This window comes from Mycteria americana, chromosome 11, assembly GCF_035582795.1.
Source record: "Mycteria americana isolate JAX WOST 10 ecotype Jacksonville Zoo and Gardens chromosome 11, USCA_MyAme_1.0, whole genome shotgun sequence".
In the NCBI taxonomy this organism is placed as follows: Eukaryota; Metazoa; Chordata; class Aves; order Ciconiiformes; family Ciconiidae; genus Mycteria; species Mycteria americana.
The window spans coordinates 25224878-25251972 of NC_134375.1; the positions used below are offsets into that span (position 1 = coordinate 25224878).

Below are 27095 nucleotides of genomic sequence, written 5' to 3' on the forward strand. Positions count from 1 at the left end.
CACAGTCCCTCTCCGGAAACTTGCAGCCTGTTTCTTGCTGCCAGTCAACTCCCCTTCACCTTTGCCATTGCACAGTAACAAAGTTTATTCTTTGGCCCAAAGCCTGCGCCTTTGTTCATCTCTCTCCTACTTTTTGCCTCATCTGTCTTCTTGACCCACCCTATCTTCACAGCTTTTAAAACCAGTGTTTAATACTGTGCTCCCTTCAGATTGCCCCAGGAGGGTGGTTCTGCCTTCTCAGGCAATCCTTAGCAAACTTGCTGCCCAGCTCAGCACATTCTTCAAGCGTTAGCAACATCTTTGCTTGTTCTGTAGTTTCTCTGAAACAGAAGGTGTCAGAGGACAGTGTCCTCATCAGATTTACTTGGTGGGTGAAACGGAGGGGAGAGAGCGCGGACGGGGTTCGCAGCCTGCTGGTAGCAGGAGCTGACGCCTAATGTGGAGGTAAAGCACAGCTGCGCAGCAGGATCGGGCTCTTGGGTGCAGCACAGGTTTGCCACGGCTGTCCTAGGCTCTGCGGGAGCCGGCGTCGGTCTCCTTCCTAGTGGCATCTGTCCTGCACGCCTGTCCTGGGTTCGGCTGGGGCAGAGTTAGTTTTCTTCCCACTAGCTGGTGTAGTGCTGTGTTTTGGGTTTCGTAGGAGAAGAACGCTGATCCCACGCTGACGTTTTGGCTGTCGCTGAGCAGTGCTCACACTGGTCAAGGACTTTCCAGCTTCCCCTGCTCTGCCGGGCGCACAAGGAGCTGGGAGGGGGCATGGCCAGGACAGCTGACCCCAGCTGCCCAAGGGCTATTCCAGACCATATGGCCTCATGCGCAGTATAGAAATGGGGGAGTTGGCCGGGGGCAGCGATCGCTGCTCGGGGACGGGCTGGGTGTTGGTCAGCGGGTGGTGAGCCATTGCATCACTTGTTTTTCCTTGGGTTTTGTTCCTCTCTCTCTCTTTGTTTTCCTTTTCATTACAACTTTATTATTATTGTTGTTGTTGTTGTTATTGTTGTTTTGTTTCCGTTATTGAACTGTTCTTATCTTGGCCCACGAGTTTTCTTACCTTTGCTCTTCAGATTCCCTCCCCATGCCAGCACGCGTGGTGCCTGGTTGCCGGCCGGGGTGAAACCACCAGAGCCCCTTGCTGGGCCGCCAGCCCACCAGCCGCTGCTCCCCGCGGGAGGCCTTGCTCTGCACCCCGGCGAGTGGCCGTGCTCCGCTGAGGGAGCAGCTCTCCAGCTGTCTGGCTGCGTAGGGGCCTCTGCACCTCAGAAGGTGCTGGAGACCTCGGGGATGGGCTGAGCTCCGGCCTCGTACTGGCGGTGTGGGACGGCTGCTTCTGGCGGCACTTACAGTGGCTCGGAGGAGGAAGACAGTGGCAGCGGGTAAGGCGGTGCTGGAGTCAGTGCTGGGTGCTCAGTAGACTTGTGCACTTGCAGCCACACCTCAGATTTGTCATTTAAGAGCTACCCGACCGCACCCGACGGATGCCGGTGCTGGCGGGAGCCCTGAGCTCCCGTCTGATTTGCCCGGCTGCGTCTCCTCCTCTTGCCGCCCGCTCAGTCGCGGTCCCAGAGGTTGTCGCCCTCCCACCCACTTGCACGCAGAGGATTTTCAAACAGGGACTGAGTGGAAGGGCCCTGCGAGCAGAGCCCTGCTCGGCCCTCTGCAAGGGCTGGTGCGTATGTTGGTCCTCAGCCCGCGCAGTTCCTGGAGAGGCAATTCCCTGGGGAGCCCAAATGCAACGTCACTGCAGAATGTCCCCGGGCAGGTGTTTGCAAAGATACAAGTGATTCCTAGTTTTGCTGATTTTTAACAACACGTTGTGTAAATTACACAAACGTGAGGTCGTTACCTATTTGTTCTTTCTGTGGCAAAAAGGCGGCATTTGACCGAGGATAGCTTCTTAGTGCATACGCCTCAGCTATGCGCACATTCATGCATCAGTTACAGCCTGTATTGGGAAATATATTGTTAATACAATTGGCTTGGTGAAATGAAACATTTAAAATGAATAATAGAAAGATACTAAAGAATTTATATTAAAAAAATTATCAAAAGCAGGAAAGGACATGACCTTGTTATGTCAGCGATGTTTTTTGTTATTATAGGAACGAGAGGCTTAATTCCTGGAAGTGCTAGAGTGTTTTTGGTTGGCTGAACGCATCCTTCGTAGTAGTCTGTTTGTCATCTCAACCTTTTTCTGAAAATGGAATTCAGATTTCTAGCCAAAAGCACAATAATTTTTACTTTGCATTGAGGTTATATAACAGATGGTGAGCTAAAATGCACTCGGTGTTTCAAAATGATTTGATGACTCATAAAACTGAATAACACTTTCTCCTCAGATCATACTTTGATTCTATCTAGGGATGAGCAAAACAGTTGAATTAGAGAAAACTCCATCTAAAATATTAAGCAAGTATTTGAATTGTGAAAATCTGTTGGGATGATTTTTTTTTTAATTCATTTACCTGTGGCTTGTCTTGTAGTAGGAAGTACTTGAAATCTCCCAGGAGAACAATGTGCAATTCCTGCAACGTTTAAGGAATAGCTATAGTTTGGTGAACACTGAAACAGCAAACAGAACCTTCACGTTCCCTAAGAGTTCAACCATATAAGTGGGAGCAACTTAAAGTATCTCTCTTAAAAACTGCTGTTTTCTCATATATTTGGAATCAGTGGGAGTCAGGTTCCTTTGGAAATACTTTAGATGACCTATCGGGAAATTAGATGTCTAGTTCATTGAACGTCTGTCCCTAATACTTCTGTGATGGACAAACTTAAAAGGCACGGGTCCATTTTCAGAAGTTTCACATCATGGACCTATTTGGTTTCTGGCGGTACGATCCATCATTTTCTTGGGCATTCTAGTAGGTGCCCTTAGCTGCTTCGGCACCTACGCTTGAAGTAGGATAAAGTCATTGACTCTGTTAATTAGGTCTTGGTAATGCACATTTGGTCCAAACGCTCCCTGGTCATAGTTCAGTCTGACCCTTTGTAAGAAGCAAGGCTAGCCATGATACCCTGCTTGGAGCAGATGACATTTTCTTGAGTTAGGAGGGAAAACGAACAGTGTTTGGGGTCTCAGCACGCATTCAGGTATTTGTGAGATCTGGAGAGACGCACGAAGTTATGGAGCCGATTAGGTCTCGGTACCCAAAGGACTGTCATATCAAGGGGCAGACAATTCTCTGAGGAACTGACAAAGAGGATCTTTGACAAAGAGGGTCCTTCTCAGAGGATCTGACAAAGGAGGTGGTCACTAACCAGCTTGTGAGTTCAGGTGAAGGATTTCCATTCAGGACAAGCTCTATTTATTCAGGCCTAACAGAAAAACTCCAATATCGTACCTTACTACTCAGCTGTGGATATATTTTTAAGTTAACGTACACATCGCTATAGAAGAAAGCAGGAAACTCAGAACACTTGTATCTTACAAGTACACAAAAGTATATTATGTATACAAAGAATATACAATTTTGAAAGGGCTCTTAGGCCTGCTTGTGGTGTTTACGTAGAGAGTTAGTATTGCCATTCTAGGCGTATCAGTAATATTGGCCTGAAAAAGAGATGCCATCCCTTGGATAGTCTTCTTTTTTGTGAAGTTATATTTTCGCTCTGTATACCTAGTAGCACAAAGCTTGTTTTTCTACAAGTTGCTCTATTTTCAAAGATAATAGGTAGATGTTAGAGTCCCAGCTTTTCTTCCTGGTGTTACATGCGTGCCTCTATTTGCATGCTCTCAGCTCATGTTTTCTCAGATGCAGAAAATTATGTAATTAGTTGTGGGGTCTCATACCATCGTTTCAGAGATGTTTCCCATTTAAATTAAAGGCCTGTTCTTCTACCCAATCAGTAATTGTCTAGATCTTTTAAGATCTCCTTCAGCTTGATTTAATTGTTAAACATTAATTTAGTGGGGAAAAGGCTTCAAAGGGGAAAAAAAGAACTGCTGGAGGGGCAAAATATTAATAGGTGCTTAAAAGCAAAACAGTAATTCTTCCCTTTCTAAGCTTGCAGCCCTTCAGGCCTAGTAGAAAAGAAACAATTGACTGTATTACAGGATTATATAGGTTTCATTGACTTAAACTGAACTGAAAGCAGCTGTAGGGAGATTTACCTCAAGTCTTTATTATTAGCCATATGAGGCAGAAAGAAAAACAATGTTTTGTTTGAATCAGAAAATACAATTTTCAATGGTGGTTTAGAAAAGGTTAGATAAAGAGAGCATTACTTTTCAATAGGCAAAAAGGTGAATAGGAAAATTCTGTTTTGCCAGCATTATATACCATATGAGAGATTTCAGCCAACAGAAAAAGAGGCTATCTTATACCTGTAGGGTCTTTGCTTTCTTTCATTCCTGATGGATAGTCTTTGAGTTTAGTACACTTGATATCTCTTTTACTTACTAATGACAGTAATACTTCACTCCTTTGAATACTTCTACCATGCAAATGGATATAAAGATCAAAAAAGTGTTGCTTTTTTACAGAGGAAATCCTTCTAAAGTCTGCGTCTCATTGAAAAATACATTGGTACAGGTTTCCCTCTAAGATTTCTGCCCTTGTTGTTAAAAATTCTAATTAAGAAAGAACCAAGGGGGTTTTGTAAAAAAAACAGTTCAGGATGCAAAGTCAGAATCTATTTTAAAGATCCGGAATATTTCCGTACCATGACATTTTTAAAATATTTAGGATTATTTTACCTACCATAGACTTTTCTGGAAACCATACATGTCATTAAAATGCAGTTGGTAGTAGTTGTTTTAGAAACTGTCTGTGCTCCATGACTTTTGTAAATCAGGATGTTGCTTTAATTCCAGTGATGTGCTGAGAATGGGAACTGCTCGCTCTCGTACGTAGGTGGAAGTGCACATTGTGCTGCAATGCTGGGTGATAAGGCATCTGTAAATACACGCATCAACCTAAAAACTGATGCCTGATGTCAGTAATAAGAGATTACTGTTTCAGAAAATACAAAACTTCCTGTCGTATTAGGATTTCTGGTACAAGTTTCTGGTTTCCTGTAACTTACCTTTGGCCAAGGTGATCATCTGTAGCCACACGTCTTTTGCTAGGCTGTGCTACTGATAGATTCTGCAATACGTGAGAGACTTTTTTTCCTCTGGGTTGTTCAGGTGAAGTGCTTTTATACAAATGTGTCCACAACGGTATTCATTATGATGCAGGATGGAACTACGCGATTCTGAATGTTATATTAGCTGTATAGTGCTTTGGCATTGCAGCAGCAACGTTTCAGCAGAGCCGAACTGTGATTTAGAGATAAGAAAAAAAAAAAAAACCAAAAAATTTTTATGGACGTAGAAGAAAAGCTGGAATGAAATTCTCACTGATATTCAAAAATGTTTTCTTAACCTATAGGCCAGCCGCTCCATAGTGCAGTTTTGACTGGAGCAAAACTGAAGCATTCTGGGATAAAGAAGGACAACTTTGCGTAGCTACGAGTGGCAGCTGTCCCTCTCACCCACTTACCTGTAAAGTTCCTTCTTCAAAGGAGAGTCTACAAAGAGAGATGTGGCTGATTCTGTCTGCAGCAGCGTAGCTTTGAAGTGCAGGTTGTTGTGTTCTGATACTCTGCGTATGCAGAGGCGGAGTTTTCCCATGTTTGGGAGTTGTCTTACACTCTCATATTCAATTCATATTTTTATGCAACATACAGTTTCTCAAACCTTTTCCAGTGGGACAATGACTTCTTGAGATATTATAAATGGCATCTTTTAGAACCTGCAGCACTGTCAGGTTAATTATCAGGTTTGAGTTTGATATATTTGTGGAAGAGACGTTCTCAACTCTGACATTGACGGGGTCAACATACCATTGAACTACCAATTTTGTCTCTTCAATTCTTTTCTTAAATCGTTCACCAAAGGGTTGTCTTTCTACAGCAGCATAGTAGCTATTGCAAAACACAACTTCAAATTGGTGGAACTCTATTTTGGATCCTAAGTTAGAGAAAGGCTGAATACTTTGTGAAAGTAAAACAGTTTTCATTTTTTCAAATTTGTTCAAACAGAACCAGTATTCACTCTTTTAAAAGGTAAGCCGTGGTTCCTAATCAACCTCAATTCAGATAACAGTGCCTATGTTTTTCAACATAAAGAAATTGAAAATGGTGTAGTAGTACAGAAGAAAGCTTAGCTTTTACATCTCACTTTGATCTGTAGGTCGTGAGGGACTTCTCCAGGTTTAGTAGCTGCTTTTTTTATTTACAGTTGAGAAAAGCTTGCTACAGAGAGATTAAGCAACTTGCCCCAGGTCTTAAAAGGAGCCACTAACACAACTGGAGCTGATCGCTGAATTCCTGTCCCGTTGTTCCCAACACCTAGATCACAGGCTGGGAAGGTGACGGTTGCTCTGGCATTCAGAGCAGTTTCTTCCTGGAATTCCCCCAGTTTGCTTCTCCAGCAAGAAGTCCCAATCTTCCTTATCTCCCATAATTTCCAGTAGGTTCCTCCTCCCTTACGCTATCAGCAGACACTTCTTATTATCAATGTTGCCTTCTAAGAAGAAGTGCAGGTGCCTGCCACTGTGTGTAGGAAGTGGATGCTTTCATTCAGGTTGATGTGTTTCATGCTCAAAAGTATTCACCTCCAGTTGTAACGTCCAAAAGATAAGAGTTCAACCAGGGAATTTGATATATTTGCTGTAGACATGTTGTCAGACTTGCTGAACACCATCCCAAACACTAGCGGGGGTGGGAAGTGGAGGGCGAATACAAGTGACCTGAAACACACCTGAACTGTTTGCACAGCGACACATATAATCACTTGATATGTGCATGCGTTTACCGTGCTGGAATGGCATGTCTGATGTACTTTTAGTTATGTATTCGTCTGTTAATCTGCTGAAGAGAACAGAAATATTAAACAAAATGAAACGTTTCTAATGAGAAATTTTATTTCATCCACATAAAAAGAAAACTAACCTGTATTTATTGTGAATTCAGGTTAGCGTTCTGGACAAAGCGGCTGCTGCTTGTAGGGCAGGAGTAATCTCCCTTTTTGGAAGTGACTCCCACTTATTTGTGAATAGGATGTGCAGAATGTTCTGCTTCCTTGGGCGATGTTCTCTGTTCAGAACTGGGGACACGTTCACTGTGTTGTTAGTGATCAAGAGGAATTAGGAGTTACGGAAAGTTATCACACCTTCCAGGCATTTCGGGGCAGTAACATGTAACAAGAAGAGGCACATTTCCCTAAATGAATACATTTTCATTCAGCGGCTTATTCACTTAACCAGCATTAAATGTAATCCTCTTTGAATCTCAGTGGCCACCTCCTACTCTTTTCCTGTCAGTCTTCATCTCCTGCAAAAGCATGAATTCAGCCTTCAAAAGAATAGTACTTTGGCTAAATCACTGTGTAGCTTTCTGTAAGAAATACAAGAGGGATTCTATAGAATTAGTGCAAAATAGCTCAAGGTCAGTAGCTCCTAATACTTTACATCATAATTAAAGTATTCACATTTTGTTTGGTCTCTACTAACTCCTTTTTCTCTTTTCTTTTCTTTTCTTTTCTTTTCTTTTCTTTTCTTTTCTTTTCTTTTCTTTTCTTTTCTTTTCTTTTCTTTTCTTTTCTTTTCTTTTCTTTTCTTTTCTTTTCTTTTCTTTTTCTTTTCTTTTCTTTTCTTTCTTTTCTTTTCTTTTTTCTTTTCTTTTCTTTTTTCTTTTTTCTTTTCTTTTTTCTTTTTTCTTTTCTTTTTTCTTTTCTTTCTTTTATTTTTTCTTCTTTTTTCTTCTCTTCTCTTCTTTTTCTTCTGTTCTCATCTCTTTTCTCTTTTATTGTCTTTCCTTTTATTTCTACCTTCTTTTTCCCTCTTCCCTCTTCTCTCTTTTTCCTTTTTCCTTTTTCCATCTTTCTCTTTTTTCTTTTTTTCTTTTTTCTTTTTTCTTTTTTTGTTCTTTTTAAGACGGAAAGGTGTTTGTCTCAGTGATATAGCATCACCACCTCTTTTTATGTTAATTTGCTTTTCAGACAAGCCAGATCACACTGCTGGCCATTGTGATTTACTGCACACCAGCTTTGCAGAATATAATGGAGCGGGACAGTATTCTTTTTGATGTGGTTAATCTCTGTTATACTTGTGCCTCTCCTGAAAACTGCACTGTGTCAGAGAGTCTTTTGTAGCCAATGGTGACAGGAAGATCAACAGAGAGAGGTTGCTCCATTAACCTCTGAAGTAATGAAGTTGCATTTCAGGCAGTCAACACTCACGCGGCCAATTTATTATCATCTAAGAGGAAGCGAAACTACTTCCAGCCACTCTAGTGTCCACATTTTGATAAATACAGAGATTGCTAATGTTCTAATGCTAACCATCAGCCTTGAGGGGACCTCGAATGGCGTAGGATGCTGTGGCTGCGTGTCGTCCTGTTCCTGCAGAATGATCAGTCTTCAGCACCAAGAAAACAGGCTAAGCCTATTTATTTCCATACTAAATATGCAGATATAGTTTTGCCGATAATGCCAGCTTTATCTGTCCACGTGGAAATCCTGAAAGTAGATAAATAATTTGATAACCAATTTGCGTAAACTTTCAAGGGAACTGAACTCAGATCTCCAGATTTGCTTCTATTTCATTCTGGTTTCCCAGGGGATACAGGTTTGTAAGGGGATTACTTTCCATCTTAGAAATGGACATAACGAAAATCTTGGGAACACGTTTAAACCCTCAATTTGTTAAAATCTTGCAGGATTGTCTGACCTCATAAGATTTTCATGACCAATAGTCAAATCCTGTGAGAACAGCTTTCTGAGGAAGCAATAACACTGGTCTCCCCCACCTCAGCAGTAAAACAGGCTTGTAAAAGAAAACACTGCAAAACTGGCATGACCATACCCCCATTCTTCCCGAGTTCTGCTCCTAGGCATGGTCTTTGGCACATATTTTTTCCTGCTAAAGGTAGCGTAATTTACATGTCTGGCTTTCCATAAGTAGTGAAAACACTTTTTATATATAAAAGTCCAGGTGGTTTCATAGCCATATCGTACATTCCTTTTCTCCCAGGGTGACATAAATAGTTATTTATCCACAGTATTTCAGAGACACAGAATCGAGGTGGTCAGTTAAGTGCCGTATGTTCCTGCTGGTGCCTTGCCGTATTTCTGATGTATTCGGATTTATGCTGTGGGCCGAGTTTTGCCTGCAGATGGGTCTGAGCGTTTGCTTCCTGGGGCTATTTCGACATAGCTCCACCGAAATAATTGGAAAGACTCTGTCTTCCGTGGGCTCTGGATGGATCCTTTTAGTGCCTTTCATCTGTGAAGAGAAAGCACTCAGTACAGCAGGGGCAACGTTACCTGCATTTTATAAAAGGATATTGTTTACGAACAGAATCCTCAGCCGTGGCCTCGCGCCCGTCGTGCGAGGCGACTGTTTTCTAGCCTCTCCTGCCAACAGTCTGAGCTCTCTTTCTCTCCCTCTGAGCTGTAACTCTTCTTGCTGTAGGGCAGATTCTCTAGCTTGCTCCCTTTGCCTTCTCTCTGCATGAGGAGGGCGGCTGCATCTCCTTGCTTGGGCTTCTCTCCCGGGAGCAATGGTTGCTGCTGCGCAGCCAGCGGCTGGCGGAGCAGAGCTCTGCCAAGGGTGGCAGCGGTGGCTGCGGCCAGTCCGATTTCTCACCGCCAGCTCCGCACCGCTCTACCGGCTCTGTACCGGCATCCCGAGGTCTGTATCGGCGCCGCAGGGTTTAGAGCGGTGCGTTGCTCTGCTGTTGGCCAGGGCTTGTTATAGACCTGGTGCCAGAATGAGGATCGCAAGCGTCTCCCACGTGTGCCCCAAAGCTGCATCGAGAAATGCAGCCCGCAAAGCTTAATGTATTTTCTCCCACTCCCTCTCTCCCTACCCCCACGACACATTTTTCTCTGTACTGAGAAAACAGGTATCTCGAAACTCTCCCTTTTGTTTTTAGGCAGACGGGTTTGGGAAGGGCCCCCTGCCAGGTCAGAGCACCCGGCTGCCGCTCGAGTCCCTGGCTCGACACGCGGCGGTTGGCTTTCTCAGCTGTTCTCAGCTGGGAGCGGATCAGAGCTCCGCTCCCGGCCGCGCGCAGCCGACGGGCCGGGGAGGACGTGCCCGCCGCTGTCTGCGCTGCCGGGGAGGCGCCGCCGGGCCGGAGCACAGCGAGGGTTATGGCCCTCGACGGCGTTCCCAGGAAAATGTTTTGAATGCTGGGGGAACGGGACGGGGAACCTCTGCCACCTGCCCGGCCGGTGGCGGCTGCGGAGCACTCCAGCTGCCCGCGTGTCCCGGGTGCGGCCGTCAGCGTTTCCGCAAGGGCGTGCCGCGGAGGAACTGGAAAAGCTGTCAAGAAACCCGCAGCGGTGCTAAAACCAGGGAAAGGTGGGCAAGCCCGGTGGGCCGGTACTGTTGCAACACTCTTTGCCCTCTCAACCCCTTGCTTGCTCGACCTTACCGGTAGTCATAAAGCAAACGAAACGCACGGTATGTGTATCGAGGAGGGGAGCTGGGCTACGTGTGTGTGGTATTGCAGAAAGATTTTGTTGGCATCATTATCAGATTTTCAGGTAGCGAAGGTGTTTTCATTTAGCACAAAATTAGTTTATATTCTGTACGCGTTTTCAAAAAGGTGAGATAAGATTAGGCAATACAGAATTACAATTTGTAAATCTACAGTTTGTTATTGGTTCGTGTCTGTAGCCTTTTTATGTGATTTAAATATACGGTTCACTAATCTTAGCTTCTTCCCTTCTATGTTTAGCCAAAGCGAACTGTTAAAGAATGTGAAATATATTATTTTATTGGCACTGACTCACAACTGAGTCAGTGAACTTTTTTGCACTTACAACTAAAATTGGATTCTAACTTTCAAAAATTTATGACAATTGCTCCTTCTTGTGGCTTGAATGTTGACATATAATTAATTTAGGATTTCTTCTTGAGATTTCCTGTCTAGGTTTGTACCTGTCACAAAAATATCCTTGGAAGTTTATCTAACAGCTGGAACACCACGAGAGTCGATTGAAATTTAGCGAAGAGATTTACGGGGGCCAAGAGGAAGTGCTCCGAGCAGGATGGCATAAATATGCAAAGAGAGCCCTTTTATTTCAGCTGGTTCAGAGGGTCCCAGTACAGGCCGACAATGGCATAATCCTGAAAAATGCTGACGCTCTGCCAGCCGGCAGCACCAGCAGAGAAAAGGAGTCCGCAGCATGGGCTGGCACTTTGTTGGATTATGCACAGAATGGAAACGTGTCTGTTGCCTTCCCTCAGTCCCAGCTGCCCTGCAGGTTTCAGCTCATTCTTTTGAGAAACCAGATATATTTAATGGGAATTTCCCACGAAATGGTTTTGAAATCTATTTTGTTCCTCTGCAGGATTGAAGGAATTCTGAAAACTCAAAATCTAGGTTGCAGTGACTTGAGGGACTGGGCAGTAAAACGGCAGATGAAATTTCCTTTAGATGAATGTAAAATGAAGCACGTGGGAGCAAAGCAACCCTAACGCTACGTACCAAATGTCAGGATGTAAATTAGCCGTTACTCTTCAGGATGGAGATGTTGGACTTATTGTGCGTAGTCCTCCAAAAACTCAGCTTTATTTGCAGCAGTAATCAAAAAGGCAAACAATATTATAAATACTTGGGAAAGAAACAGATACCTAAACACAAAGCTGTTTTTAACCCCTGTACCTGTTCCAGGTTTGCCCACATCTTGGCTATTCCACACATTTTGGATAAGCCACTGAGAAAAATAGAGAGCACACAAAAGGCTAGAAAAAAGGGCGATGGGGATGATAGGGCTTTCAAATTGCTTCTACGTAAAGAGAGGCTATTGCAATATAATTCTTCCGTTTGGAAAAGAAGTAGAAATATGAGCAGTCTCTAAATCACGAATAGTCTGAAGGGCGTGAATATGAAATGACTGGTAAATTTTCCCACAATATGGACACTTACCGAATGAGCAGGCAGCGCATTCGAGGTACAACACATGCGGTACTTACCCAAAGTCACGTAACTGTTGCCCAGGCTCGCCGTGCCAGCTGCGGAGCCCACGAGCGTAAATGACGTGGGCACAGCGCTAAACGGTCGCGGATGTACTGGTCTATTGGCGGTTATTAAACGCAACGTCCTGGATTTAGCAGGGAGCCCTGAGCTCTCAGGGCACGTGCGTTGCGGGGAGCCTGGAGGGTGCACAGGGACAGCGGAAGGTGTGAGTTGTTCTTGATCCACACTTGGACTTTTGGAAGAGAGCTAAATTAGAAATTACTACTGGCACAAGCTGCATTTTCTATGAGCCTACAAAACAATTTGTGATCGTTATTGTGGCAATGCCTGATGGTGGAACGGATGTACCTTGGGGAATTCAAAATGAGATTTCATTTAATGAAAGTAAAGATCACAAAATATTCTACTGGAAAAAAATTCTGCAAAGGACACGGGTGATCCTCCTCCTTTTTTATGGCCTATGTTTGTGATCTCGTGACTCGCATGAGTAAATTACTGGGGGTTTTGTTGGTTTTTACGTGATTGTTAATGGTTGAGCTCTGTTAAAAAGCTATTCCTGGCTTAATCAATTGCTTTTGATGATAGAACAATTGATAATTGCAGTTAGGGTATATGCTACAAAAATTAGCTTGTTCAAAAGCACAAGTAGCTTAGATAAATTAATGAAAAGCTCGTTTGATTTGATCTATGCAAATTTATGTAAAAACAAGGTTTTCTTATCAAAAAAGTGCAGGGAAACCACGTTCTTGACTTAATCCTTGCGTTTTATATTCTAGCCCTCACAATACAGTATGCTAAATTCAAATATGAAATCATGGTCCAGCCGTGCTTTTTTGCTGAATTTCCCACATCTTTGTGTCCAACTCTGATGTTCTTTATATAGCACAGGCCACTGTGTCTCAAATCCAAAGTGTATAAATACGAACGTGGAGGTGCACGTAGCCGTGGTGACCTACATTTTAGCTTTAAGTTCAGATAGAAAATGAGGCGAGACATGCAAGTGTGAGGAAAAAAATAAATCCAGAAGATTAGAATTAAATGGGCTGGATAATTTTATTTGTATTTAGAATACTTAATGAGAAATTAGGATGTGTTGTCAAATTTGGTTTTCTCTTCTTGAATTGGAGTCCAGTAAGAACAAAGTTTCTGGAAAGTAGTCCTGAAACTATCTTGTCTTTCTTGTAATATAGTTGTTTCAGTGGAAATGATTTTTTTTAAGTACCAGTTTTGTTGCTCCTTCCTCTAAAATCAATGGAGGAGCGAACAAAGTTTGTACTGCCATCATTATTCTTATTTTCCAAGTTGTTTCTAGGAGTTAAGTTCCACTTTGGACTTTACTTTTTCCTCAGTGGGGTTGGCACACTGGTGCATGCACAACAGGAGTATCTTCTGGTTTTGTTTTGCTATTTTTAATTAGCAAATTGTTGTCTTCAAAAATGCTTTTGTGCATCACTCTTCTCGTGTTTTATCTTGTTCCAACCAACAGAACTGCAATATGCAGGTAAAGTAGACGGTGATGGTATCCCACAATTTCCCGCTCTAGTCCAGTGCCACCACTCAGCAATGAGTTGGTCAGAGATTGGCAACAGGGCCTGACAGAGTGGTAGGAGCACTACTGCGGAGAATGGAGTAAAGAAGAGGGGGAGAAATAAAGCTTACGCAAGCAGAAAAATAGAGAGAGAAAAAACAGAGGAGGTCTGTGCACAGTTGGAATGGGAGATTGAGAGGGGAAAGAAAACGGGCACGGGGAAATAGGTGTTCTCTGGAAATAGTGTTCAGTGTAAGTTGTGATTAATGATGGATTCTCGTGATTATTTTTGCTCATAAATTTACTAGTCTTGTATTTCTAGGCACAGTTTAATTGTAATGCATCAATTTTTTATAAATGCATTGAGTAGAAAATGCTGCCCTTGGAATTTTCTATGATTTCATAATGAAGTTCATATTTTTAGTTGTATGTTTACCCGTCATTTGACACTTGCACGGAAGGTCTGAGTATCTCCTTTGGAAATCTTGCAGTCTAAGCCTCTGATCTTGCTAGCTCTTACACACTTGCATGCTTTTGAGTTCATAAATGGTTAAAAAGGTGGTGTTTGGAGATTGGGGGGGAGCACGATTTCGCTTAAACAAGTTGCTCATTGCTATTTTATGCAATAGTCATTATTATTGGTACGCTGATAACTGTGGGTGTTCGATCTGCATGGCCTGTTATATGCGTGCCCTTAGTAAAAGGATAGCCTGTAAGGGCCCTTTCAGCACAGACTCTTCAGCATTCTCTTAATGTTAGATGCACTTTAAGTCTCACTTAGAGTAAAAATCAAAACATATGTTTATATGCTTACCAGAACTGGTCCCTAAGTCTTCCCTATCATGCACTGAGAAATGCGTGGGCAGACCCATAATTGTGGAGAAGCTCATAATATTGGGGCCTAAAGTATAAAAATTATTGCATAATTAGACCACACAAGTTAGATTTCAAAATGCTGCGTGTTGTTTGGATGGGTATTTAGAAAATAAGTAGCTGTCGAGCATGTATGGTCATGTTCACGCTGCCACACACAGTCATTGTAATGCTTTAGCAGTTCGAGGAGTTTTAAGTGGATCCAGCATTGGTCTCACTTCAAATAGACCAAACCTAGTAACACTTTCCTTAGTTGTATCTCTTTCTTCTTGACATTAAAAGACGCAACTGTAAATATCACACTTCACTTTTATAAGTAGGTTCATATAATGAACCATGTAAAATAAAAAATGTTTAGGATCATTTGGAGGGGAAGAAGATGAAAGTATATCTCGTGTACTGTAAAAAAGGCTTTTGGTATATAACAAAACTCTGAGCTATCCTTTGGCATATGGATTTCTTTTGCATTATTATTAATACAACAAGCATACCTCACGATGCCCTCCACAGCACAATTAGTATTTAAATATAACTGATAGGATAATGTTAAAGAGTACAGGGCTATTAACTAGCAGAACAGACTAATGAAATGGCATGTTAATGGTTTACCTAAATTATGAAGTATAGTTAGGAGATACAGCTGTTGGTGCAAATGTTCAGATCCACAGAGCAGGACTCTGAAGCTCATTAGTTATCTCAACTTTAGAAGATAAGCAGTCTAAGGTGACTGGAAAAGCAGACGCAAGCCATTAGATGCATCTTTATTAATTTTCTTATTATTATTTGGTTAAGAAAAAGATAATCCCGGCAGACTTCTGCCAGTTTACTGGAGTCATCTGCCCTAAGGACAGCACGCTGTGCCCAGCACTTCCAAGAAGACTTGTCCTCTCTAGCCAAGAATCCAGCCTTTTCCTAAGGGAAGAAATAGGCCCACACACGAAGACCTCAGACCTGCCCTCAGCCCTCACCACCTCTCTTCCTCCCGACTCCATGCAGCCTTTGGGTACTTCAGAAGGAGTACAGCCCTTGTATGCCCGCTCGTTGGCTGGGACGCTTTTGGATTAAACTTCCTCACCACAACCACCAAATTTATTAGTATTTACTGTGGTGCAACATCTAGTAACCAGTATGCTTCTAACAACAGAGTGTGGTGACAGCCGCAGTATCTGGAGTTATCCAAGCACAACAGCCGGCCAATTTTAGCTATTAAATATTGACTGACTCTGGTAGGACGCATGAGGTGAAAACCAAGTCATACTCCCTACAACCAGACAAATATGTATGAGATTTTAAGAATTTCCTTCTAGTCCCAAACTATCAGCAAATCTAAAAAGATGACAGAAAAAAATAAGTCCTACAGATTCTAGAAATTCCCCTCATCCAGAGCAGAGCCACAGCTCTGACCTTGCTTGGCTCAGGCGAACTCCTAAGAACGGAAGAGAAACACTCCTTCATCACCGGTGGCCAAAGAAAGAACGTGCTTTGCCTTTGAGATCATTTTGGTCCCTCCACAGGCGCGGTCGTTTCTGTGGCTCCGCGCGGCGCAACGTACCGAGCCCTCGGCAGCCGGCTGCACCCAGCGGGCGACTACGCCTGAGCAAACCCCTCAGCGCACCCACGGGGACACGGGGAGGGCACCGGGGAAGCGGGGAAGCGCCTGTGGGCGGAAAGAACAAACGATTGCCAGCCCCCTCCCTCCTTCAGCTGCGACCTGGCTTTGCCGTCCTCTGCGCGTTCGGCCTCTCGCTTAGCTTTGGCTCGTTTGGGAGCGAGGGCGGCGGCAACGCCTAACGGGCTCGCGAGAGAGACAAGTGTTTCAGATACGCAGGCGTCCAGCCACCTCGTCGCCTGCTCCGTATCGGCAGGCTGGGAGCGCCTGGCAGTGACGGCTCTGCGGGGGTTTACAAACCGCGGGACCCCAGCGCAGCTCCCAAAGGCGAGCAGGGCTCGGGGACCGCCAGCGTCCTCATCCAGGTGCTGCGGAACCCTGCGCTGTTCCCGGAAAGAAGTGTCGTCCTTGGGGAGACAGGAAGGGGTATCTTCGGATTTGTGTCTTGTATCAGGGTTTATAATTTTTGTATCTGTTGTATCAGTAATATCTCCTTCCATTAATTTAATTCACCTTTCTTGTCCATTTCACAATCCAGTTTTTAAAATCTGAATTAAATATATGTTTTATCTTAAAGAAATGAAAAAATAAGAACAGTGGGGAATGTCGATTTAAATAAGTGGATGCTCATACGTGAAACCTATCCCAGCTGAGATTTTAGTGGGTTCATTTTTTCTGTTTTCATTTTGCAATGAATTTCTAGCAACAAAGATTTCTCTATCCAGTGAAAATTTTCTCTTTTAAGAGAAAGCAGCATCTTGAGGTTTCCTTTTTTTTTTTTTTAGATTAAACAAAACGTGCAGCAAGTTGCAATTAAATTTCAGTTAACAAAATGCAAAAATACACCCAACCTCCATCTGCCAAAAATAAATAGTTTGAGAAGCAATTTCACATTCCTGACAATGACGACTGTGTTTATGACATATTTCTGGTGCCATATTCCGCTCTCCTATCACTGCCAGCTTGCGTCCAGTATTTAGAAATAAAACAGAAACACATTGAACTTGCTGAACTAGATGTTGCCACGCTGCAGCTCTAATGGGCTTAGTGACCACAACCTACAGGGGCCAGAATGTGTCAACAGCAAAAGGGCCAACCTCAATCACTGTCTGTGCTTTTACAAAGTTGTTACATGTTTAATTCTTTGCAGCTTAGTTCTCCTGCTGTTTTGGCTGCTCAAAACCAAGGCTCTCATATTGCAGCAGCCTCCTCTACCTCATATACTGCCACAAAGGTCCCAGCAGGAGACCTTTCAGTGGAGCAGACAAGCCACAGGCTAGGGCAAACAGGGCATCACAACTTCCTAATAAGATGACTTATTAGATTGGGGGCTTGACACAGCTTTTCTTTAACCACTTCTTTTCCCGGCCACCAGAAACGCGAACTCTCTGCTTGGAGCGCAGCGGGCGCGTGGGTTCGCAGCAGGCGCTGCCGCGCGCTCAGCCCGCTCCGTGAGCAGAGCACGGTTTCTGATGCCGTCTTCATCACCGTGCCCCGACAGTACTTTTGCCCCTAATGGCAGATTTCCAGGCACACGATTTTTTCTTACGTTCAACGAGTGCTTTCGCACTGGGTTGGCCACCGCCTGTTTGGACGTTGCGTGGGCTTGTGGCGGGCCGGCAGCGAAGGGGTTAAAGGGCTGAAGAGGCAGGATCGGTTTCCTGCCTGCACTTGCAATGGCCTCCGGCAGTGCCTGCTGTTCAGGAGTTGAGAGAGTGCCTTGCCTTGTCCCAGGTGGCAGACAGGCAAACCATGTTATTAAGAAGCAGAGATCGCAAAACCTTGATCTTCAGAAAAGGCCCCTAATTAGTCCCTAGCATGAGAGTAAATGGCATTCCACACCGGCACGGATGAAAAAGGCTCCTTCAGATTTCACTAAGTAATCTCTGCTATTGACAGTTTTTAGGATCACATTGGGAACTCTTCTTCTTTGAACCGCTTTACCCAAGAACTCTTCTTTATTTGTCACTTCTCTTTGGTTTAAAAAAGAAAAAAAAAAGTCGTCCTGGTCTCACATGCTGCATCTCAAGGAAGTCATAAACGTCTTGACAAAAAGCTCCGTGCCCCGCGCTGCTGAGTCACTGCTGCCTCCGCGAGCGGCGCGGGGCTGCTGGAGTCGGGGGCAGTTCTGCCATCAGCTTCTACCCGCTCCAGCTCAGCCCATCCGAGAGCGCTAGTCCGAAGCCATCCCTCCCGTTTCCCGCAACCCTCTTTTCAATTCAGTGTGAAAGTGGCAGATTGAAGAATATGTGCGGAGTTTTCTCATATTTCTGAAGAGCTTTGATTTGGACTAGACTTGTTTTATGAAAAGAAAAAGTTTATTAAAAAAATAGCTGTCTCAACTCATACACCACTTGTCTAATTTTGATTTATAAACATTCCCCGTAGAGAAGGCATCCTTGTCCAAATAGTCTCAAGGTTCATAAACTTCATCTAATTTTATCATATAATTGTACAGTAGTTTTCAAGGACTCTCACTCTCTAGAGGGCTTGAATCCATTTGATTTTATTCATCCCAATGGTATCTGCTTTTATCCCTAATGCAGATTAACAATTCTGGCATTACAGCAATATGGAAAGTTCATCACACCCATGCAGTGATTCTACCACCAGCTGCAGATCCTTCTGAAGTTTACTGTATAATGAATTTAAAACATAAGCAGCAACAAATGGGATGAATAATTTCCTTGCCAGAATTGGAACCAAGTTAATTTTGTCTTTATAAATAACTTTTTTATACTGATGTTTCTTGTGAACCTTTCAATATTTAATTAAATCACACAGTTTCTGGATCTTTCTTTTAAGATATATTTTATTCATGTATTGACCATTTTTAAGCTTTATTGTAAGTAACTATAAATCATCGGAAAAGTAAAAAGAAAAATGGTTCTACTTTTACAACGTAGCTAAGAAGATATTTTCTAGCCCCTGAGAAAAACACCTCAGAAGCGCGTATTCAAAAGCAAGAGTTACCATTATCAGGGGTGTTTCACGTTTTTATAGAGGAGAGCGTAGTTGCTAGGGCTTTGTCAGCCAGGTTGGAGCTATGTGTTTTCTGAAAGGATGAGTGCAGCAAGAGCAGAGCAGGACGCCTTCGCCTCGCTGTACCTGACTGCGGTCAGCGAGTTGCAGATCTCCCAGGTAACATTTCCGTAAGTGGAGTTTTTAAGAACGACTACAATTTGTTCTCCTCCAAGCAGGGCGTTTGCTTTCTGTGTCCAGTGTTCTCCAGGTAACGTGCGGTGCTGCGCTGACCGTTCGAATCAAGAAACTTCCTTCAGCATTACTTTAACCTGCGGGCTTTATTGATTTGAGATGTAAGAAATTGCACGCCAAAACTTTGGTTATTTGAACTAGTTCTAAACAAGAAAGACTAACATCAGTTTGGACAACAAACAAAACCAGTTTTTGTTCTGTCGGTTCTGTTTAAAAGATTCCAATTTCAAACCAAACACAACTTGTGGTTATTCTGTCAGATATTTATATAGCCACCGGGGCGCCATAGTTATGCACCGCATACATCATTGTAGTTTTAAAATGTACTTAATGAACATTTTTTCTTTTCTGGTAACTACTTCATTGCCTTAAATGAATGCATTCCAATAGAATTTGTAACAAATGAGCACTTTGTGTTTGCATTAATGCCAAACACGTTTAACAAATTTTTAACAAGGAACACTGGCAAAAAGCCAAACTCCTAGAGGGACACTGAAGGAATGCTATAAATTTAAACTAGATTTTACCTTTTCACTCGGCTCAACAAGTGTCTTAGGTGTCTTTGGCATCTCGGCATTGAAAGTTTTCTACGTAGGTTGGATGCAACTTTATGTCTTAATTATTTCTCTCCTTGGCCCTCCTCGCTAGAGATTTTCACGTCGATGTAACAGGCTTTTAGCAGGTTACCGTATTCTTTAGAAAGTGAGAGGTGGGTTTTCATTCTTTCCGCGAGAGTTAGGCCAGGAGGAAGTAGCAAAACCAGTATTTATTGTTGGGACTGTAATGACGGAGAAGTTCACGTAGTACATACCGTGCCATTTTCATCTCCTGTGTTAAGGGAACTATATAGCGGCGAGCGCTCCAGCAGATCTGTGCTACCTAATGTTGTTTCTTCCTTGTGCTGAGTTGCCAGTATCTGGACTGCGATCATGTTTGCAACTGCACTTCAGGGGCGGGGGAGAGGCAGCCCACAGTGCTCCCACTGGCCCCAGCCCTGGGCTTGCACAGAAGCCACGAACAGATTTTTGGCTGAATCAAACATCTGGGGGGATTCTGCAGTTGTTAAGTTATGCCCACATGGTACATGTCATTACAGACCTTGGGAATCACCTCCTCTGTAATACATGTTCGTGTTACAAGTGTTACAAGTAGCTCCACAAACCACATGCTTGCTCTTTACTTGTAACTTAATATATTAATTTAATTTTTACTATGTTATTTCAGTTTTAATCAAATGCAGGAACTGAAAAATAATAATACTTAGCACTCATCCAAGACTATTAAGGCACATTACAAACATTAAGCCATGCAAATTCCTGTGAGGAGCCTGATGTTATCCCTGCTATAGCAAAGAGCAAGTCAGGCACAGAAGAACGATACGACTTTTTCCGTAGTCACACACAGTAAGCTAGTAGCAGGGACAGAATTCAGAACAGGACCGTGCCAGGGCTTTGTCTTGGTTAATCGTGTCATTCTTTTCATGGTTTTGCACAGACAACAGTAAAAATTGAGAATGCTTTTGTTTTTCTTCATGTCATTTAGATTTTGTTGCAAGAGGCACGGCTGAGTTCCAGGAGGTCACTTGAGCAAGGCTTAATGAGCTATAGCCTTATTTTTTAAACGCCACTTTTCAGTCTAGTTACTTCTTTGCAGAAAATGAAATAATTTCCCATCGTTTGTTGGTGCTCTGATCGCAGTAATGATGAATGAGTCTAGAGAAGGGAACTGAGGAATTCGTCCTGACAGCTTTTCTGAAGATGTCACATTATAGTGCAGATGCCGTGTCCTAGATTAAGGAGCAGAAATAGCCCTAACAGGTTTTCATTAATGATATCCTTCTCTGCTAGCGTTTGGTCAGATACCAATTCCCTGCCATAAAGCGGCTATTCCCTCTCTTTCTGACTCGCTAATTACCGTATCAGTTGTTGGCCTTTTATGTAGGTACCATGTGTAACAGGTTAGGAGAGGGCAATTTAAGCCTATGTGAATGGGTATCTGTTTTTGTATCTGGGTGCTTGTTGCAAACATTTGGAAAGCATATGGAGCATAATGGACATTAACCCAGATGTCAAAAATAGCCTGCATTTTACTACTGTTATTAAACAGTTTCCCCTTTAACCCCTTTGTGTTTACCCACCCTCTCCAGCTTGTTTCTGCAAATCACTGCTGAGAGGAAAGGATTGGAGGTAAAAAGCAGTAATCAGGCAGGTGTCTTTATCCAAAGGAAAAACAATCTGAACAAATATTTGTGGGCTACTACACTTTTATATCTTCACATCCTTCTGCTGTTTTCATTGACTGCTATCTAATGGACTGTCAGAGGTGCCAGACTCATACGACATTAATTTCGGCTGGAGCGCTGCTGAACCTCAGGCCCAATGTAGGTTACCGAATTTTATTTCTGTTTTAGCGGTTCAGTGACCTAGACCAAGTACGGCATTGAAGAAACAAATACAAATTTAATTTACTCAACCTCAGTTGGTATTTGACAGCAATATCCTTTTATATATTTATTTGACTGACTTGAGAAATACTTTGCATTTCCTACCTGTGGTGAACAAGTTTTTGTTACACTTCCAATACGTATATGGTTTCCTGGTGAATGGGTGGGTTGATTAAGTGGGTGGGGTTTATTCGGGGGTTTCATTCTATACTGAAACCCCAACGAAAATCTGGGGAGCAAGCGGGAGAGAGATTGTATTTTGTGACTTGTTGCTCTTCCTCAGATTGGACGCTTTATTCTGGGTTCTTATTTTTAAGAGCATAAATGAGTGTTAATTGCAAAGGAACTTCAGCTTGTAAAACATCAAGTATATTGAAGATTCACGGTGATTATGTTTTAGCGAACCTGTTAAAAAATACAGACATTTTTGTGCTACGGTTTCGGGAATGTACTCTCCTCATTAATTTATATGGGTGCTTCCTATGCCTGTATATCTCTTGGAATGATGATTAAGAAATACTCGGCACACAAAAGAATGGGAGCTATGCACAGTTCATGAAACGTAATGCATGCTCTGACTTACAGTTTTCATAAAAAGTTTGCAAAGATTTTATGTGCCAGAACTAGTAACATGATCTACTTTAGGAACTCCCTGGCTTTCCAGCTCTGCAGAAGTCATTTTTTCTCCGTTCAAGGGCCAGATCCAAAACCTGTTAAAATCAGTGGGAACCTTTCCACATTTCAGCGGGCTTTGGATTAGTCCCTAAGTGTTTTAACCAGAAGAATTGTACCAGCCTCCCATTGGAAAAGTAAAACTATTCGTCTAAGTTTGTATTATATAAACCGTTACATGTACTTGCCACACAAACCTGAACTTGAAAATAGGGATTTAAAATCATTTGCAAGTTCATTCTGTAAACAGTGTTTCACTTTACTCACAGCATCATTACTGTGATAAATATTAGCTTCTAGAAGTTAAAGGGGCACTTTAGCCAACTAGTTCTATTTACAAAACATAATTTTTCAGCTGCATACAAAAGTGTAAGCATTCTATGGCAATTCCTTTTTCATAAAATCGGATATTTTGGACGCTTCTAAGGTTACATAAATGCAAGGTCAATAACGGAGAATCCCATACATAAGGCACTTCCACTTTTTGAGCAACAAAGCCAGTAGATAAAAGAACAACTGCGCTGCAAAGGCACCATTTAATTCCTCCCACTCCTCTGATACGCAGGTAACGTGAATAAGACTTTCCCTGCTCTCTGTTCCAGAATACTGTGCCATTTGCTTGCCACGGAACTGGCGTCACAGCAGAAGTCATTCAGGCCTCGCTCTGTAGTCGCCTGCCGTCAGACGCGGGCCCTCGTCTGCGGCCCGGGAAGGCAGGAAGACTTCCCCCGGGCCGGCTGGGGCCGACCCCGCTCCCCTCTCCCGCCCTGGGCGGCAGCAGTGCCAGCCAAGCCGCGGGGAGCAACGGGCGCCGATCGGTGACGGCGTGGCTGAACGACTCCTGCCAGATTGCTGTCCTTTTAACTTTCATGAATCTGAGGGTCTTGCATCCGTAAAACCTTCCTCCACTGTTTTGTAAATTAAAGCGGGCTTAAAGGGCTTAAAATACAAGAGTAAAATGTTGCTTTCAGTGCCGTCAGTTCTGGAGGGCTGCTAGAGTTATTGCATGTGCCCACCTGCCGTGGAGCTGAGTGGAAATAAATGGATGATTCCTTTGGTTTCCAAATAAAAATATTTAGTTTTACTAATAGCATCTCTACTTCAAAGCTACTGTGCTTATAGATACGAGCAGAAAACTCACCGTCTACAGAATCACAGGCACAACAGATTTTCACATCTTTGGAATTTACAGTCTCTCCCATGTAGGAGGAATCTTGTCATACAAATCAGCTGTAAAACTAATCGCCACCCTATGAACATAAGTGGGTTCAAATTTGAATCCTCGCTTAATCCATAGTCCCTCGAAAAGCAGTATATCCACTGATGTCTATGAGAAGCTTGATTAGATGAGAACTAGGATGTTTTGTATGCTTCAACCATGTTACTAATTGGAATATTCTGTTCCCTTGTTACAGTTGTCAGAGGAACTAGCGAAAGAGGAAGAAAAAATGTAGCACTGGAAGGTAACGACGATAATCTATTGCATTGGATCTCTCAACATGACCATGACATCCTGGAGAAGATCACAGATGCAGAAAATGAGTGCTAAGGTTGATATCTAAGGAAATGCTGCATTAATTGGCATTTTCTCCATTATTTTTTTGTAGTCTACTATGAAATTAGATACTTTGGAAAATAATGAAGGAGACTCAAGCAGAAATTATAAGAGCATTTCTGTCTTTAATGGGTCTTGCAAGTTATTCTGTTTTCACAAAGAAACCATCTGTTTGGAATATTATTGTTTAATGAAGTTTAGTTAAACAGGTTATTTAACTAATTTTTGGTAAGTTGATACTGATTTTAATAAGTAATTCCGATTCTCTTAGGTGTGGTATCTGCATTTGCTGATTTTACCTAGTCTATTCTGAAGTATCACTTCTATTGCACTAGATTATCAAAGAGGTATTAGTAAAATGCTATATAAGGGTGTTGACATTAATCTTACCCCCAGTTAGATGTGGGCTTTTCCAAAAAATAAAAACCAAGCCTTTACCCTCCTCTGTTTTCTTACATCTACGGATAAAATAGTAATGATTAAAAAAAACCCAAAACAAACCCCAAAAAACACTGTTAGTATAACCGGTATTAAGCTCTGGGCCAGGTTGGAAATGAAATCAATTTTTGGTACTAATAACTGATGACCAAGATTAGCTTTATGAAAATATGGTGTGTGTCTCTGACAATGCATAGGACATCTAATTTGAGCATAAATATAAGATTATATACAAGATGTATCTATTCCTGGATGGTAAAAGCTTGAGGCGCGTATATAAATACATACGTATGTATATATATGGACATATACACAAGGATGTATCAACCTTTCACCATCCAAATGCATACAGGTTTTCAACAATAAAAGCTGGGACTCTTAAAAAAAAAAAACCAAACACAAAAATAAAGATAAGATTGCTGTGAATACAGTATATGCACTAGGTCTCCTGTAAATGAGGAACTGTTTGTTACTGTTTTCTACATTGAAAAACAGTCTCCAACATGGATCCCAACGCATCTTAGATGTTAAAGAAGAAAATACCAATGAACAAATAGCACTTAAAGGCTGTTTGTATCAACAAAATGTATCTAGCAAAATAAATCTAAAGCACAGGCAAGGGAAAATAAAAATGTGAAGTCACTACATTCAGTGAGAGAATATAACTGACAGTCAAATCTCTACCACTTCTCAAGGCGAGGGTCCTTACGACTCCACGAGCATCTTCAGCCGGTCTGGCAAACGTGCAAATGTTTGGCTACTTCATTGAGGCATCTTTTTGTCCATGGAAGAAATGCTTCCATGCTGGCGGGAGTGGGAATGGAATATCTGCATTTTTAAAGGACAAACAATAAATTTAAGCATGGGTGGCCTTAATCCTTAGTAGTTTTTCTTTGCTGCTGTAAAAAAGAGAAATCTGAACGGATACTCCTGAAGTCTTGCACTGAATTTAGAAAAAGTATTTTTTGAACCTGTGGTGCAATTACCCCTAAACATCCTACATGAGCCATACATAGTAACCCCTTTAAAACTATTGTCTAGAGATGATATTTTATTTATTTGTACCATAATTCTTGGTGCAATCAAAGAGCAATTTATTCGAGCAGGAGTCCTGCTGGATGCTACTGTCTTCAGTAAATAGAGTAAAATGTATAGAATTAGTATAGCGTAGATAATCCCAATTTCATTCATGTTTAAAAAGTTTGTCCTTTAACTATCGATGGCATTTTAGATCTTTGTTTTTGAAACAGCAAAGCTTTGGGGAGTATATTTAGCACATACGACAAATGTTGCACTTGGAAACTCAGACAACAAAACTAGTTTCTCCTGACCAATTTGTTGTCGCGGTAGGGGACAATCGTCTGTGTCTCTTACAATCAGGTCTTTACCTTAACTCTGCAACTGAATACTTGAAGTAGGGAATAACCTGGGGGGGCAGTCGGGTCACAGATACAAAGCTGTATAGTTAGGTATTTATATCTATGTGCCAATTCTGTCACAGGTATTCTTTTAGGGGCACTTTTGCTCCACTCATGTTGGTAAGAGTATTGACCTAAACTTTTATCAGGGCCTACCAGTTAGCCCCTAACGAGGAAAATCTTGTCTAACATGGCTTTCTTTCTTTCTTTCTTTCCTTCTTTCTTTCTTTCTTTCTTTTTTTTTTCCTTTCATTTCATGTGATACTCTATGATGTTTGGAGAAAATCTTTTCATATACTAAAATAGAATCTCGGGGTTTACAATAAACACTGTGATGTTGGGAAATATTTTATTTGAGCAATGTTTGGTAGGTTTTTTTTCCCCCCTCTAAGTGTAAAGAAGCAAACCAACTTTTGGTTAACATTTAAGATAATGATTATTATTTTAATGTGAGGTCAGTCTCGTACTGCACATTCTTTCTTTCATTTAAATGTACAGTATGAATTTTGTATTTAATGACTTTTGTGTATACGGTATGCACGTACCTGCACATTGACTTTCATTTGAAAGTGGGTTCCAATTTACTTTTTAAACAGTGTTTATGAAAAGACCTCAGATGTGTTGACACAAACTATATCTGCGATGTTTTGTGTGCGTGTGTAGGGTGACGTTTGAATGTGGTGTTCTGCAGCAATGGGTCAGTATTCCCTATTTACCTTAGATCCTCATTTGATAGTGCTTCTCGTAATAATTTTTTCAAGTGAGTGGCATGTTCTGGATTGTGATATTGATATGTGGCTAAGGACATTGATATGAAACTAAGGAATTCCTAGAAATTACCAGTGGGCATGTATTAGACAGTCATTGTAGTTTAATGTCTAGTAGAAGTGTAAAGTACCAAGGTATTTAGAGTTCATAACATTGTTATCATGTGTATGGGAAGTATTTAGTGTTGATCAGCTTGTTTATATTCATCAAATAAACTTTGTTTCTTTCTGAAATCAGTGTTGTGTCATTAAAAGTAGGTTTAATGACTGTAAGAAAATGTGTGAGAGATGTTTTCCACATGGTAAATCTATCACACTCCTTATTTCTCTAATTGCTACCATTCAAAGTAATTTATCTTCCTGTTGTTACTATCACATAAACTGTTTAAGGAGGCATAAAAAGGAAAATGGCTCCTAGGCCCCGCTCCCAGAAATGCTTATGAGCAACTTCACTGAAGGGAGGAACCATTTTCCGGATTGGGCTCTTAGAGAGCAATATGCTTTTGAGTGGGTTTCTAAGACATAATATTCTTGTGTGACCCTGTGTAATTGCATAGAAAATTACATTTTGTTTATGTACTTTACTGACCAAAAGCCATA

At 42.0% G+C, this 27095-nt stretch overlaps 1 protein-coding gene across 5 annotated transcripts in view; it reads left to right on the forward strand.

Annotated features, from left to right (window-relative positions):
• Positions 1 to 25948, forward strand: part of ERC2 (ELKS/RAB6-interacting/CAST family member 2) — a 534065-nt gene extending 508117 nt beyond the window's left edge. For 4 of the 5 annotated variants that reach the window (XR_012777475.1, XR_012777477.1, XR_012777479.1 and 1 more), the window contains one exon: positions 23733 to 25948. Coding sequence is in view for 1 of the 5 variants with exons in the window: in XM_075514174.1 (XP_075370289.1) it covers positions 23733 to 23771 (39 nt within the window). In the remaining 4 variants the exon portion in view is untranslated. The remainder of the gene's footprint in view (positions 1 to 23732) is intronic. The other variant, XR_012777476.1, reaches the window with a different exon arrangement.
• The last annotated feature ends 1147 nt before the right edge of the window (positions 25949 to 27095 follow it).